The sequence below is a fragment of the Acomys minous genome (assembly GCF_964271855.1).
Source record: "Acomys minous genome assembly, chromosome: 12".
NCBI classification, from domain to species: Eukaryota; Metazoa; Chordata; class Mammalia; order Rodentia; family Muridae; genus Acomys; species Acomys minous.
Genome location: NC_140493.1, coordinates 100081855 through 100096531, shown reverse-complemented (window position 1 = coordinate 100096531; position 14677 = coordinate 100081855). Strand labels below are relative to the sequence as shown.

General features: G+C 46.4%; 1 protein-coding gene across 1 annotated transcript in view; it reads left to right on the top strand.

The window, feature by feature from the left end:
• Positions 1-14677, top strand: part of PRKCA (protein kinase C alpha) — a 399124-nt gene that overhangs the window by 279947 nt on the left and 104500 nt on the right. The window contains exon 5 of the mRNA XM_084751384.1: positions 383-511. Coding sequence (XP_084607510.1) covers positions 383-511 — 129 coding nt within the window. The remainder of the gene's footprint in view (positions 1-382; positions 512-14677) is intronic.

Genomic DNA, 14677 nt, shown 5'->3' with positions numbered 1-14677 from the left:
ATAACCAAAAAAAAAAAAAAAAAAAAGTATTCTTTGTTTCAAATGTACATGTTGCATGTCTGTTAAATGGTCAGTCTGAGCTCTATACATGCTTACCTGTGTAGATTTTGTTAAAGATTTGAGACAGTCACAGAAGAGCAACCTGGGTTCTTTTTCTGTAATAAAGAATAAATAAATATGAGATATTTAAGGGTCTTACCACTCACAGGAGGAAGCCTGTGAGGAAGGGACATCTGCTAACAGTTCAGGTCACCAGAAACATTATAGCGAAGTATCACATTTAGGGGAGAAGCGTTCCCACTTCTGTTCAGACGCCAACACACGGAGGCAGTGATGCGAGCCCATATGGCCGACCTCAACCCTTTGCTTTTCTGATTCGCAGCCTGCGACATGAACGTGCACAAGCAGTGCGTCATCAACGTCCCTAGCCTCTGCGGAATGGATCACACAGAGAAGAGGGGGCGGATTTATCTGAAGGCCGAGGTCACCGATGAAAAGCTCCATGTCACGGGTAAGGCATGGTCCAGGAGAATCATTGCTGGGCAAAGGTAAACATGGTGGCAAAGCAGGAGGAATCTGGGCTGGGTGGCTTGGTGCCTCTCGAAGTATTCGCCACCAATTAACACATCCTATGAGAATACTCAGTACACAACTATTTCCAAATCCCCAAATGTCATGCGAAGTCTGATACAGCCCTAGGTGCTCGGACAGCGCAGTCACCATTTTCTCCCCCACTATGCCTAGGACAGGACAGCCAACTGATCAAAATGCTATTGATAAGACCAAGCCAAAACCCGTGTAAGAGGTAGTGACAGCAAGTCTACTGAGTGTCTGCATATGCTTCCTCTGTGTGCGGTATGACGTCACTTGCTTCCTATGTGAGTTTTACTCCTCATTTTCCAGACAAGGCACGGGGAGATGGGGAGTTTGCAGCATTGCAAAACTAGTAAATGGGAAGCCAAGAGGGAAATACTCGAATCCAAACCCTCACCCTCTAATTGTCACGCCACATGCATCCTCAACAAATAGCCCAGTTGTGACGGAGATTCCCTGTCCATGCAGTATAACACTCCTTCCTGTATCTGTGTTGGCCCTGCCCTGGCCTTCTTCTGGCTTTTCCAAGTCCAATTCTAGTGCATCAACACACTCAACCAAGTTATCATGTTACCTTGGTAGCCCAGGATCTATCCTATGTCTTCAACATGCTCCAGCCTCTCTCTGCCATACTAGGGACTTAATGCAGGGCCTTGTGAGTACCAGTCAAGTGATTTACCATTGAGCTAAAGCCCAACTCTCCATGTTGGTTTATGATTTCACTCTCGGAGAACAGTCTCTGCCCTTGCTCTGGTGGAGTGCCTGTAAGCTCTTTCTTTGGCATGTCCTCGCATCGGTCCATCATGAAGGGTTTTATACTTTCATTTGTTGTTATGGCTTTTAAGCTATCATAAGTGTTGGAAAGGCTGACTTTAGTGATATTTACGTGTAGATAGCAGAATATGTGATTTTTAAAGAGAGAGATGGGAAAGATCTGCTTAAGAAGAGAAGGAAATGGGAAGAGTTTAAAGAAAGCTTATTTTAGGAAACCTCTTCAGAGCTTGGAGAGGGTGTTTGTTGTTGTTGTTGTTGTTGTTGTTGTTGTTGTTGTTGTTTTTGGTGGTGGTGGTTTGGTTGGGTTGTTTTTTGCTTCTTTCTTTGAAATATAAGAAAAATTTCTCCCCAGAGCTGTCCTTTCAAATGCAAAGAAGTGAAAGAGTTTTCAGATGTTATTCTGGATATACTTGTGGAGGGTATTTTTTGGACTATAGATTTCACCTACACTTCCCTTCCATAGGGCCAGTGCTGTCACCAAAATCATCACTCTGTCTGGGGGAAGAAATGGGGCCAAGAGTTGTTTCTGTATTAACTGCCATCTACTGCAAGAAAAATCTCTGATGAGGGCTGACCCTCTAAACTATAGGCGTAGCAATATGTCATTAGGAGTCATTTTATTTCTATGTTTGTTTAGCAGAATAATAGTATGTTTTTTCCAACATAGCCTCAGATCTATATGGCCTCAGGTTCTTAGTCAAATTGACAGCGTCAGATATGGGTTCCATCTCAAAATGTGGTCCTTAAATCCAAAATCAAGACAAACAAACTAAAAAGAAAAGGAAAATTTAAAAAGATGGTTACTCTCATAACATTGGGCCACTACTGTACTGGAGGGCAGACAGGCTGTAGGCTGTAGTAACTTGCAGTGTTCACAGCCAGATGAGGCTAAGGATTACTTTTCTCCTCCAGTAACATTCATGGCACCTTCCAGCCCTGTGCACACTGGATAAGGAGGGTGAAGCTTCCAGTTGAGTACCAGCTGGGTTTGTCCGTGTTCTATGACTCTGGCGTGTGCTGTCTTCAGCAGCAGGGTCTTATCACCAAGTTATGGAGGGTACCCAAGAGCACTGGAGTAGCTTGTAGTGTTTGGTCAGGGTTATGGGACCAAAAACTTGAAAAGAGGTACTGTGGCTTTTATTTGGGAGTGTGTGCTTTGTAGTTGGAGTTTTGTGCTCCATAGGAAAACTCCATTAAATCTCCTTTTATATGTGTTTATATTTTAGGAAGTTTCTATAGTAGTAGATTTCCATGTGACTTTTTCCAAAAGGCCAGAAAAACCACTCTAAGCATTTTTTTGTATCTAACTTAAACCTGTGAGGAAGTTTACTTATGATCCTAGGTTTTTATAGATGCAAAACTGAGGCACAGGAAATGAAGTAACTTGTTCCTGAAAATGGGAAGTTTGACTTTCAACACTTTGATAGTGCTTTAATAGTACCAATAAGAATGGAAATCTAGATACAGCTCAGTGGGAGATTGCTTGCTGATGAAAATTCATAAAACCAAGACAAAGTAAAATAAGGTACGGTTATTTATGTAAAGGAAACCCACCTCTAATCTTTGAAAGTAAACTCGACAAAATAACTAATTTGTAATAATATTGAAGTTTTGTCTTATTAATTTGGCAGTATTGGGGAGCAAACCTAGGACCTTGCACATGCTAGGCAAGAACCCTACCATGAGATCTCACTATGTAGCCCAGGCTAGCCTCCAACTCACTATCTTCCTGCCTCTGCCTCCTAAGTGCTGATATGCAGGTGTGTGCCACTGCCGCCACATCCAGCTAGGAGTCACTGGGCAGACTCAAGAGTATTGGCATCCCAGGGTACCATGAGGGATGCCAAGCAGAACAGTTCTTCTGGGGCCAGTTGCTCTGCCCCACCATTCGCCTGTCTGTACCTCCTCCTTCTGGATGGCTCAGGCAACAGTTGGTCCTGAGGATACTTGCTGACAGCGGCAGCCATCACCCCTTTAGTGCCCACGGTGTACCCAGCCTTTCATTGCAATGTGTACGTTACGCTCATGGTCTTGTTGACTCTTCGTGCAGCCTCATCAAGGAGGCAGCCGTTGTTACCCTCATTTCCAATGTGAGCCAGGGAGTGGAGAGGAGAGAAGGGAACTAACCGCCCTAAACCGCCACGGAGACGGTAATGGAGTTGGCAAGACCCCAGCGCTTCCTTTTCAACACCTAGCCTCTGAGCCTCCCTGTGTCTCTCTCATTGAGCACAGTCTCCTTTGGAACAAACAACAAACCCACAGACTTTTTTTTTTTCCAAACTTGCATTCAGCACTCCGGGACACTCTTGAAAATCCAAACATGGGGACTTAAAGCCAGAGGAGAAAAGGGAACCCACGCAGAGGGATTAAAGAGCAAGCCAGTTCCAAGCGTCATTAACTGCCACATTATGTGGCCCCAAAATAGCACTCCACAAGGAAGTGCTCGGGATGTGGAAGGGACTGGGAAAGAAAAGACCCTGTGAAGGAGACTGCTGTGTGTGTTTGAAAGGTAGAGGGAAGAGCGCGCCGGAGGGGAGAGGTTAAATAGGACGTGGGAATTAGCATGGCTTTAATGAGAACGCAAATATGAGCAATAAACCACAGTGAGCGGAGCTTAGGGTCCAGATGCAAGTGGTTTCTTAGAAAATGCATTTAAACCGAACCCCGGAGCAGCTACGTTAATTGCTAGATTAGCTCAGTCCCCATGTCACCTATGTGGAACTGCTCAGGTTGAAAATAATTTCCAAGGTAACTTAGGAGTTCCCAGTGGGAGCTCTGCTTTGGGATGGAAATCACCCTCCTGAAATCAGAATTCGCTGTATAGACTGGTGCAGCGTTTGTGGCAAGGCCTCCTCTTCCTGGGCATATTTTCACGGTTTTGTCTTCGGACAGTGGTGCGGGAGGGTATCAGAACAGTACTCTCCACCTGCTCCTCTCCGCTCCAAGGAGATTTGAAAAGGCTTCCTACATTTTTGTATCTTTTGGGGCGGTGTAGGAAATGATAAAAGAAATTTCTCGGGAAAAGCAATTTTCAGCTTAATGTTGTTAAGTACAAGGGGGAGAAACACTTACCTGCTTTGCGGCCATTTCAGGAGCCCATCGCTCCCAAGGACACACTACTCTGAAGGGGAGTGTAGTGTTCTTGTATGGTTTGGCTTGTTAATGCAGCATGGAGATTGAGATTCGAAGCTGAGTCCTCATGGAGCAGGTAACAGGGAGAACCTTTCTCCTGCTCTGCAGCTCCTGGAAACACATGGGTCTCACCTCCTAAATTCCTTGGCCTTCAAGAAGCTCAGGGTTCCAAGCCGGGATCTCTTCCTCCTGGGTACTGAGACCGGCCGCCATGTTGTGTAACTAAAACAGCATTCCCTCTGTGTGCTCTTTCACCTCCTCATAATGGTTTTCATACAGGACCCAGGCAATAAGCCTTAGCTTCCTGTAACGCTCCAGATCTCTTAGGATCTGTTGTGTGACTTTTCCTGGATAGTTGTAGACAATGTCTGTGCACCCCAGATAGAGCACCAAGGACAGACCTTTATTGGGCTTACTTCTAGAAGTGCGGGTGACCCTAAACAGCTGTGACACAGAGGTGTCTCAGCCCAGTGTAATTGAAAGCCTTCTAGGAGCTGTAAAGCTCAAACCTCTGCTTCCATTAACTTTCTTCCGATAGAAACCTTTTTGATGTCCCAGATAAGACTGCATAGTCAGTTTGCAGATGAGAGTATGAGAGAGGGGGTGGCTATAATCTCAGATGAGGGCCCTGGGCCCCTACCCTTACTCTTTCTTCGAGGCAATGTTAACAGGTCTACTCTCATGAGGGTCTCTTGCAGACAATGACAAGTGCTCCGATACAAGATGGGAATTTCCACTCCATGCCTAGAGAACAGCATTCCACAGCAGCATCTTACTTAACAGGCATTCCACAGCAGCATCTTACTTAACAGGCATTCCACAGCAGCATCTTACTTAACAGGCATTCCACAGCAGCATCTTACTTAACAGGGGCACCCAGATGACTAAGCTAGGGAGCACATCATGGCGTGTGTGGTGTTTATGGGGGAGTTCAACATGCAGAGGAATGGCAGGGCACACTAGGTCCCTTGAGACGTAGTGGGAGCTTGGAGGAAGATGGCTTGACTGCTCAAGAAAGCTTCAGGAATGTTAAGTGACACTATTCCTGGGAAGATATGAACAAGCACTTATTCACCCCACATAGGGAACCCACAATAGACCAAAGTGTAGATACAACTGAAGTCCAACTTGATGAGCCAATGAGTTTCACTGAGGTGTACTTACAGGAACACAAGTGACGGCTTACCTATGGGAGCTGAACTGACTAAAGTCAGCTACGTCATCAAAGCCTCCCATAGGGGTGACAGCTCATCAAAGCTGTAAACCTGGAACTCACTGGACCATACAACCTGCAGCCATGGTCAGGATTAGCTCCACAGGTTGGAAAGTATCTTTTTCCAAGTAGCTTGGTTGGTCTGAACCCTTCCCAGACAATGTGGCCAGTCTGAGAGTATCTTTATGTTTACATGGGCTTGGGGAGGGACAGGCCCAGTGAGTCTGGTCAGTTTCAGGGACTTTCTGAAGCCTTTGAATTGTTTGCCTTCAAAGTTTAATGAGCGTTCCCTGCAGGATAGAATGTCTCACCTCCCCTTTGAATATCCTGTATCCTAATAACCTTCTCTCCAAGATGAAAGTTGTTTATCTCTGAGGAAATTGAAAGGCAACAAGATAGCGGCTCCATATAGGGAGTGACAGAAGAGTTATGAGGACAGGAAAGATGGCGCTCTAAGCAGAGATGCAGAATGTATCCAAGAAGCAACAAATTATAGAGGATGTTAAAAGAAAAGTAGAGAGAGTGGGAAGGAGGCTTGTTCTCTCCGTTTTCAAGGGATTGGAGCTATGAGCACCACAGTCCTGAGGAGCCATGTAGCAGAGGTTTTGAATCCAGTTCTTCATCTTTACACAGAGAGCCTTTAGTTGTGGGCAGTTAGGTTTTGAACACATAGAGCACCTGTCTTCCCACCCAGGGCTCACAGTAGCCACGGACTTGCTGTCTGGGCCATTGACAGAGCACAGGAATAGCATGTACTTTACCAGGACACTGGGTACCGGTTCCTTCACTGAAGGCAACATCTGTAGAATAACCAGTGGGAGGCCAGCAGGAAGAAGCTGAACAAATTTGCTTTATTTGAGGGCAAATCTAGGTGGGGTCATTTCTGTGGGATTTGGAGCCAGGTTGGAAACACAGAACGTAAGAGCTGAGAAATCTGGTCCTTCGGGTCAGCATAGAGTAGGGATGCCAGCCAGGAGCCACTTATCCTCAGATGCAACCCGGCTATCCTATCCATTGCTAGTGATGCTGCGTCTGGTTGCCTGGCTACAGTGTTACCAGCAGACCCCTCCACTCCAAAGGCATCTTTCTTGTTCTACTAAGTACTGGATGTTTAAACACTTGAAGTTCAAGTCTTCCACCAACCAGAGTTGGTATCCACTGAGGAGCCTTCATCCATGGTTACACTGGCAGCTGGAAAATGGCTGTAGTCTAATTCTGTCCTTATCTCCATCGCCTGCTAATCCTCCAGATAAACAGCTTCCATTTGCTTCTCCTTATGTCATGCTAGAGAGTAGACTTGAGCTCACAAGTCATTTTTTTTCACTGTCTAATTTTCTTATGCTCAAATTGTCCCAAGTTTTAACAGTGGGAACCTCTTCTAAGTAGCTCCAGTGTCTTTTCTGATGTAATCTGCCCTATGTGTTGTTGTTTCTCTTGGGTATTTCCTTTCTTTTGGGCATGCAAAGGCTCACCAGGTATCAGTCATTTCTTCAAGGAAGTTTACTTGTTGTTGTTGCTGCAGCTGCTGCTGCTGCTACTGTATTATGTTTGCTTTTTTTTTTTTTTAAGTAAGAAATAGTACTTAAAAACCCAAGCTCAGGATGTTGAGGGTGCTCAGTACTCCTGGGCATACTGTTTCCAGTATAAAGGTGAAGGCTGTTTCAGTGACTCTACCCTACTGCTTCCAACTCTGAGCCTGCTGCTGCCTTCCCATGGCTTATATTCATACTCCCCGAAGCCTCGAGAGGACCCTGGCTTCTGGGGCATCTGAGCACATATGCCATCTCCCTGTCCTCCAGATGTACAACAGAGTTTCAGAGCCGTTATGACAAAACCTCCTTGAAGAACAAACCTCCTGAGGGAAGGTCAAGATTGCAGTGTTTTGGGGTCCCAGCACAGGATACACAGCCAGCCGGAACACTGTTATTCGATAAACGTTTTGCCATGGAGTTTCAGTAGCAAATGCGTGTTGCCCTACACAGCTGAGCAAATTCAAGGAGTTGACAGGAGATGCCATAACAGAGTGCTGTCGGCTGAACGGTCTGGACAGCAGCTATCTATTCTTCATAGTTTTTGGAACAAGTCCAAGTTCAAGGCACTGGTGCCTAGTCAGGTCCCTCACCCCATCTTCCTGTGTCTCTGTACAACAAAGAGCAGCGTGCTTTCTCCCTCTTTTTATGAGGCCACTAATCCCACCACAAGTGACCCACTCTCGCCTCCACAGTACTTTCCAAAGGCTGCACTCTCAGATGCCATCACATTGGGATTGGGGCTTTATGAATTCAAGGGAGAAAAGAGATGAAGCATTCAGCTCTCAGCACTCAGCCTCCCCACGGATGGTACAAATTGGGTGGATGTTCTTCCTGGGAGGATCCCTAGGAAACACACAGCATCACCCATTGGGGCTCTGACCAACCTTCAACTGCCAGTCAGGGGACATGGGAAAGGATGAATTCAGAGACGTCCTGCATGAGCGCTGGCCTGGACCTTTCAAAAACTGCCAGTATCATGAAAAACAAAGACACTCACGGGTACTGTTCTTGATTTAAAGAGGCTAATGGGACCTGCCCACCAAATGCAATCTGTACTGCTTGATTGGATCCTGGACCCAAAGCAAAATTCCAAATAGCTCTAAAGGGCATTGAGGACCATCAGGGAATGGGAGGTAATATTTTTGTACCAGTACAAAGTTCCTGAGTAACAGTGGTGATGGTAGTTATGAAGGAAGTTATGAAATAGCTTAGGGGTCATTTTTCTGATAGATGTACTATTTGAATGGTTCAACGCCACCAACACACACGCATGCATGCGCGCGCGCACACACACACACACACACACACACACACACACACGCATGCACGCATGCACGAGGCTGAGAAGATAGCTCAGTTGGCAAAGTAATTGCTGTGCAAACATGAGGACCTAAGCTCAATTCCCCAGCACCTGCATAAGAAACCCTAGCATAGTGACCCGCCCTGGTGTTGTCGAAGCAGACACAGGAGGATCCCTAAGACTCTGCTGCTCAACTAGTCAGACCCAAGTAGTGACTTCCAGACCAATAAGACACACTGCCTCAAATGGCAGATGACATTCCTGAAGATGCCACCCATGGTTTTCCTGGCTTCTGGCTTCCATACACACCCACACCGCATTCAAAAATACACAGGAGAAGAAGGCACGTGGAACACAATGGTATTGATGATGACTAGTGAACATAAACAAAGGACATGTAAGCATTCACTGTATTGTTTTTACAACTTCACTATTAGAAATTAGTTCAAAAATTTCAAACCAAGCACAATTTTCCAAAAGGCCAGCTTGCGTTATGTATGTCTGGAGCCTTGTTCTAGCCAACTGGGTATTAAGCGTCCTCTGTAGGGAGCATCATCAGCTGGAAGGAAGCCCTGGGGGGTACAGTAGCATCTGATCCCCCAGGCAGGGCTGCTTCCCTGTCTGGGTTCTTGTGCTCCTCTGAGCCTCGTGCCACTGCCCACGGCCCCCAGTACCCTTCCCTTTAGTGGGAAGCAAGCATGACCAGAGGCCCTGAAGCCCTGTTTATGAGCAGCTCTTGGGTGACCTTTTGCCTCCGTTAATGTAGTGAGTCACTGAGCATTACTCAGAGCCACCTGGGGCTGGCAACACGGGACTTGTCATTATGTGCCCCGCCAGACCATAGCATCCTGCCTCCTTCCATAGACAGAAATACCCAGGGGTTGGAGGCCACCTGTGGCCTGTGTCTCTGGGACTGTGTGCGCTGTATACTGGTTTTCCAAATTGCCTGAGTAGAAAAATGAAAAAGTGAGGGCAAGCTCAGCCAAAGAGCTAACGGGGCATGTGTACTGTACGTAACGAGTAGAGAGAGCTCAGCACTGACAGAGCTACATCTCCATGCCTCCCTCAATAAACATCAAGGACCTGAAGGGTGCTGGTTACATTCTACCCTCTCTTTGGGTTTCAGTCTCTACCCCCAGGGGAGTCCTCTGACTCTCACAAGGACACCAGATCAGTGCAGATCTGGGTGGTATTTTGTTTCAAGCAGCCATCTCTCTAAAAATGACATTGGCGAGCTTTATGACCCTTGCCTCTATGAGGAATTGACTTTAGTTTGGGTTTAAAAGCTGCTAGAGCAAAGCCCTTCTTGTCACAGGTAACAGCTATTCTTGGCCAAGTGTACTTTCTCTGGTATATGTGTGACAAAGCCTTGCCAGCCCATTAGTGTCCACCACTTGCGTGTGCAGCAGTGGGTCACATTCCTTTTTCACATGAGGTCACATAATAGCATGAGTCTGTCTTTCATAGATCGGGAAGTAAGGCTGAGAGGAAGTTCACTGTTGATCTCAAGTCTAAGACTGGGGTTGCTACTCTTCTCAGAAAGTAATGTCGACATTGATCAAGGGCACCCTGTCTTCCAATGGTCTCTCTGTGGGAGGGCTCTTGGAAGAAAGGGCACTAACAGGTAGCCAGCCAGTTAAGATATAAGCAATAGGTGCAGAGAAAGTGGGTGCTAAGAACCAACTGAAGACACTGCTGGTATTGAGTGTCCAGGAAGAGTAAGGAGAGAATCCAACACTGACTGAGTGCCTGCCATGCACCATGCTCTGATCTGATTTTAAAAAACAAAGACAAAAAACAAAAAACAACAACAACAAAAACAATGCTGTCATCGACCTCACCATCTTGTAACTAAGGAAACGGAAACTTGAGAGTTCCAGGCCCTGACCAGGCCACACTGCTGCTGCACGGAGGCTAGATCACCTCAGGTGTCCCAGGATGTCCTCTTACATGGATGACTCAGGAAAGTTTATGTGCTAATCCACAAATACTCCTTCAATGTAGACGCAGGCACGATGTTACTAAAGTGTTGGCAGTTTCACATTTTTTCTCCTGGAATTAATAATTGGTACTACTCTACAGTGGATGAGACCCCCCCCCCATATGATAGCTGTGCTCTTGGGTTTGTCATCATCTGTCCTGCCCCACAAACACACACACACACACACACACACACACACACACACACACACACCCTCCATTTACCAGGGTTTAGGTAATGACCAAGAATAAAAATGGTAGTGGGGAATTTGGCCCAAGTCTTCCCTGAACAGCACCCAAGAATTAATATCGGACAGGAAATGGTGGAGACAAACTCGCCTTAGGGGCATGCTGACAGAGTGGGAGCTGGCTGCACCTCAGCTGGGCTGGCTTCTTACTGGCCTGGTTCTTTTCCCTTATCGAGGAGGCCTCCTGCTCTCGCATTCCTGGCCTCTGAAGGGATCATCTCCAGCAGTTCCCTGTGGCTAACAAGCAGGTGCTTTCTTTTGCGAAAGGAAACAGGAGCCTGCCTGTGAAACTAAAATACACACGTATACTTTAGTGTGCAGCATGTTCGTTCTGACAGTACTTTTATGTTGTCTCACCAAATGCACGTGCTTCTGGGTCACAACTGGCACGAGTGGTGGGTCATCAGCGTGTCACCGGCCTCTATCTTCCTAGTCTGGGCATCCTAAATGTCAGTGTCTTGTCTCTGTGCGGCCCCTTGAGCAGCCAGTGTTTTGCCTGCCTCCCCAGTTTCATCTCTCAGTGTTGCCACTGACCCACTGACCCCCTCCCCCAGCGTTTCTTCCTCGGCTTGTCTAAAGCAGGTCACATTCTGTACGCACCCTTCCTGTTATTTGCAATGAGACGCATGTCAGTTTCTCTGTACCCGATCATAACAAGCCCTTTGAAGTTGGAGTGTCTAACCTCCTATTACCAGTTCAATCCACAAGCTGGTGCTTAATGCATGCTTATTGAGGTGATGATGGTGGTGATGGTGGTGGTGATGGTGATGATGGTGATGATGATGGTAGTGATGACGGTGTTGATAATGATTATGATGATGATGATGGTGGTGGTGGTGATGACAGTGTTGATAATGATGATGATGGTGAGACAAAAGGCACAGCATAAAAAAAAATTTATCCAGGCTTAAACCATGCTCCTAATATCCTGAATCCAAGAGACTCTTCCCATTTTAGTTCTCCATCTGGATCAAGTCAGAATGTCCCATTTTAGCCTAACTCACAAAGCCACCCGACTTTTGGAGTCCTTGAGAGATGTGCGTATCAGCCCACAAAAGAGTGGCATCCTTGAGAAGAGACTTGTCATTATTTACATCCTGGCTCGGCTGCCTCGCCCCGACTTACCGGTGGTGGCACAGCTAAATGTCAACTGTGTACTAACTAGCAGTGTGCCCTCCTACGGCTTGTTATTCACGCGGGTTCTCTTTGCCGTGACTTGAACATAGCTTTCCATGCTGGGTGCTTAGTCACTGGGGACCCGTGGGAGGCATCGAGATTCCGGTGAGGGGCAAAGGGCTGCCAGTGTCACTTCCTTGAGGCAGCACTTGTCTTTTTCTTAAAGTGCCCTGTTTCCTGGATAAGTGACAGGACTTCTGTCTTCCTGTTTCAAGTGCTCTCCGGCCCCCCCCCAGATTATTTACAGGGGCTCAGTCATCCTCCCCTTCATCTTCAGTCATCCCTGCCACTTGGAAGTAGACTGTGAATGGCATCCTTGGGAAGTGAGATGCAAATTATATCTGGGACCTTTTTCAAGATCACCCCATTAGCACACAGAAACACTGACATTGACGGAGCAGGCCATCCTTGTGAGGGATTTTAATTGCTTCTAATTATAGGATTATCATTTAAGCACAAGATTAATTACCATGAAATTATTGCAAGGAACTTGATCTTCTATAAAGTCAACACACTGGCCAAGAAAGGCCTTCTCTTAGAAGCTTGCAAAATGCTTTCTTCTCAAATCACTTCAACTGAAACTTCCTTTAACTGTTTGATGGGGGAACGATTGTAGGGGATGGAGATAAGGAAGGAATAAACAACAGATGAATGGCCCAAAGGAAACTTGAATGGTATTTATAAATCGTTAGCTTCCGCAGCGGAATGTCCCAGAATAAATGCAGAGATTGTCATTGCTCTGTTGATCTATATCATCTTCAAGGGTGGTCCAACCAAAAGCCTGGACAAGCAGATTCTATCTTACGGTCCTCTCCAACACTGACTGCTCTGCCCCATTAAAACCATCCTTTCCTGTGCTTTGTAAAAGCTCCTCCAATTAACGTGTGTGTTCACGCTCTGCTTATTGGCACCAGACTGGCAAGGACACATCAGGCTATGTTCATCTCAGCTTCTGGGCATTTCCACTTGGAAAGATACAAATTTCCAGAAGAAGAAAAAAGGGAAAAAAAAAAACAAGATAAGTTTTTTAGTTCCTGGGGTGGTTCTAAAATATCCTGGTTTAAATAGAGTGGGCTGTAGCCAGCTGCAGGAAGCTCTGCAGCATAGCATCCCCACAGGGGCCTTTCTACCTCCCATTTTCCTTTGTAATCAATGCAAGGTTTGTGGTTAATTAAAGACAGTCAGGGTCCCCTTTCACCGGCACAGAGGGAAAACTTCTTGTAAAAGTTTTCAAGGTGAGGGTGCTGGGTGAGGGAAGTGCCATTTCACAGGCTTGGACCGTGCAGCAGCTGGATCAGGCCTGCCTGCTTCATTGCACACCCAGCAGGGACATAGCCATAGGAGAGCCTGTGCTTGCAGAAGTCTGTGCTGGAGGTATTGTATACGATCACTGACGTGCAGAATGCAGGGGATGGGCGGGCGTTGCTGCTGTCATTGTAGAGGTCACCTGGGGGATTAGTCATGGAAGGACTGGTGTGAGCAACCAGCTGTCCAAAGAGCAGAATGGACAGTGCTTGTGTAGCAGTTGTTTACACACACACACACACACACACACACACACACACACACACACACACTCACTCACTCACACACACACAGCTTTGTCCAAACTCATCACTTCCCAATACCCAGCTACTTAGGATAACCCTAAAACCTATCCTCCCCCTCAAGCCCCAAGTCACAGAGTTCTCAAACCCCAGCATTTCTGGCCTCAGAAGGATGCTAATATACATTTAAAAAATTATTCTGCATATTTTTAATGATTAATGCTCTATGAGGCAAGCCTACAGAGGGCTGTACCTGAGCAATAATGGAAGTGACCTGCTTTAGATAGTATTGTGGCATTGGCTTTCGAATATGACTCCTAAAATACCAATGAATGCTGTTAAATAAATATCCAGGCTCGTTACTCTATTCATTTTTGTGTATGTATGTGAGTGGCTGTGCACACGTGTGTGGCGGCCCAAGAGAGGAGTTATGCGTGTAAAGCCAAAAGATCATTTCAGCTGTCATTCCTCAAGTGAGGTCCACCTTATTTTTCGAGATAGATCTTTCACTGGCCTCGAACTTGCCAAGTAGGCTAAGCTGGCCAGCAGGTCTCAGGAATCCTCGTGTCTCAGTCTCCCCAGCACTAGGGTTGGAAGCATGACATACGTAATCCCAATACCCTGGGCTTCTTCACAAGAGATCTGAGGCTGGAGTGCACTTTACAAGCTGAGCTTTTGCCTCCTTGGCCCCTCAGCCTCATCTCAGTGAGTTTCACTTAGTCCAGCAGATGGGCGTGCATCACTCACTTCATGTTAACCCTTTGGATCCTGACTGGATTCATTGTGTAACTGTAACTACAATGGCGCTCCAGCCACAACAAGGAAAATCTTGTCGTGTATTTCCTTTGCTTTCCCATGCCCACAGGCGAGGAGTGTCAGTGCCCAGCAGGAAGACCCATGGGTCTTCCCTGGACACGCTCAGACAATACCCACAGGTGAACTTCATTGATGTACCAGGTGTCTCTTTTCCCAAGCCAGTTGATAATTGCTATTTAAAAGCTCCTGGGAGGTAGAGGATGGGGAAAGCCATTCACAGAGTGAAGACAGCCTACAGAACGGGAGGAAATCTGCTCACTGTACATCTGATAAAAGATTAATAGCTAGAAAAATACAAAGAATTGAAATAACTAAGCAATACGAAATCAAATGAGTCAATAAACAGCCTAATGAGATAAACAGAC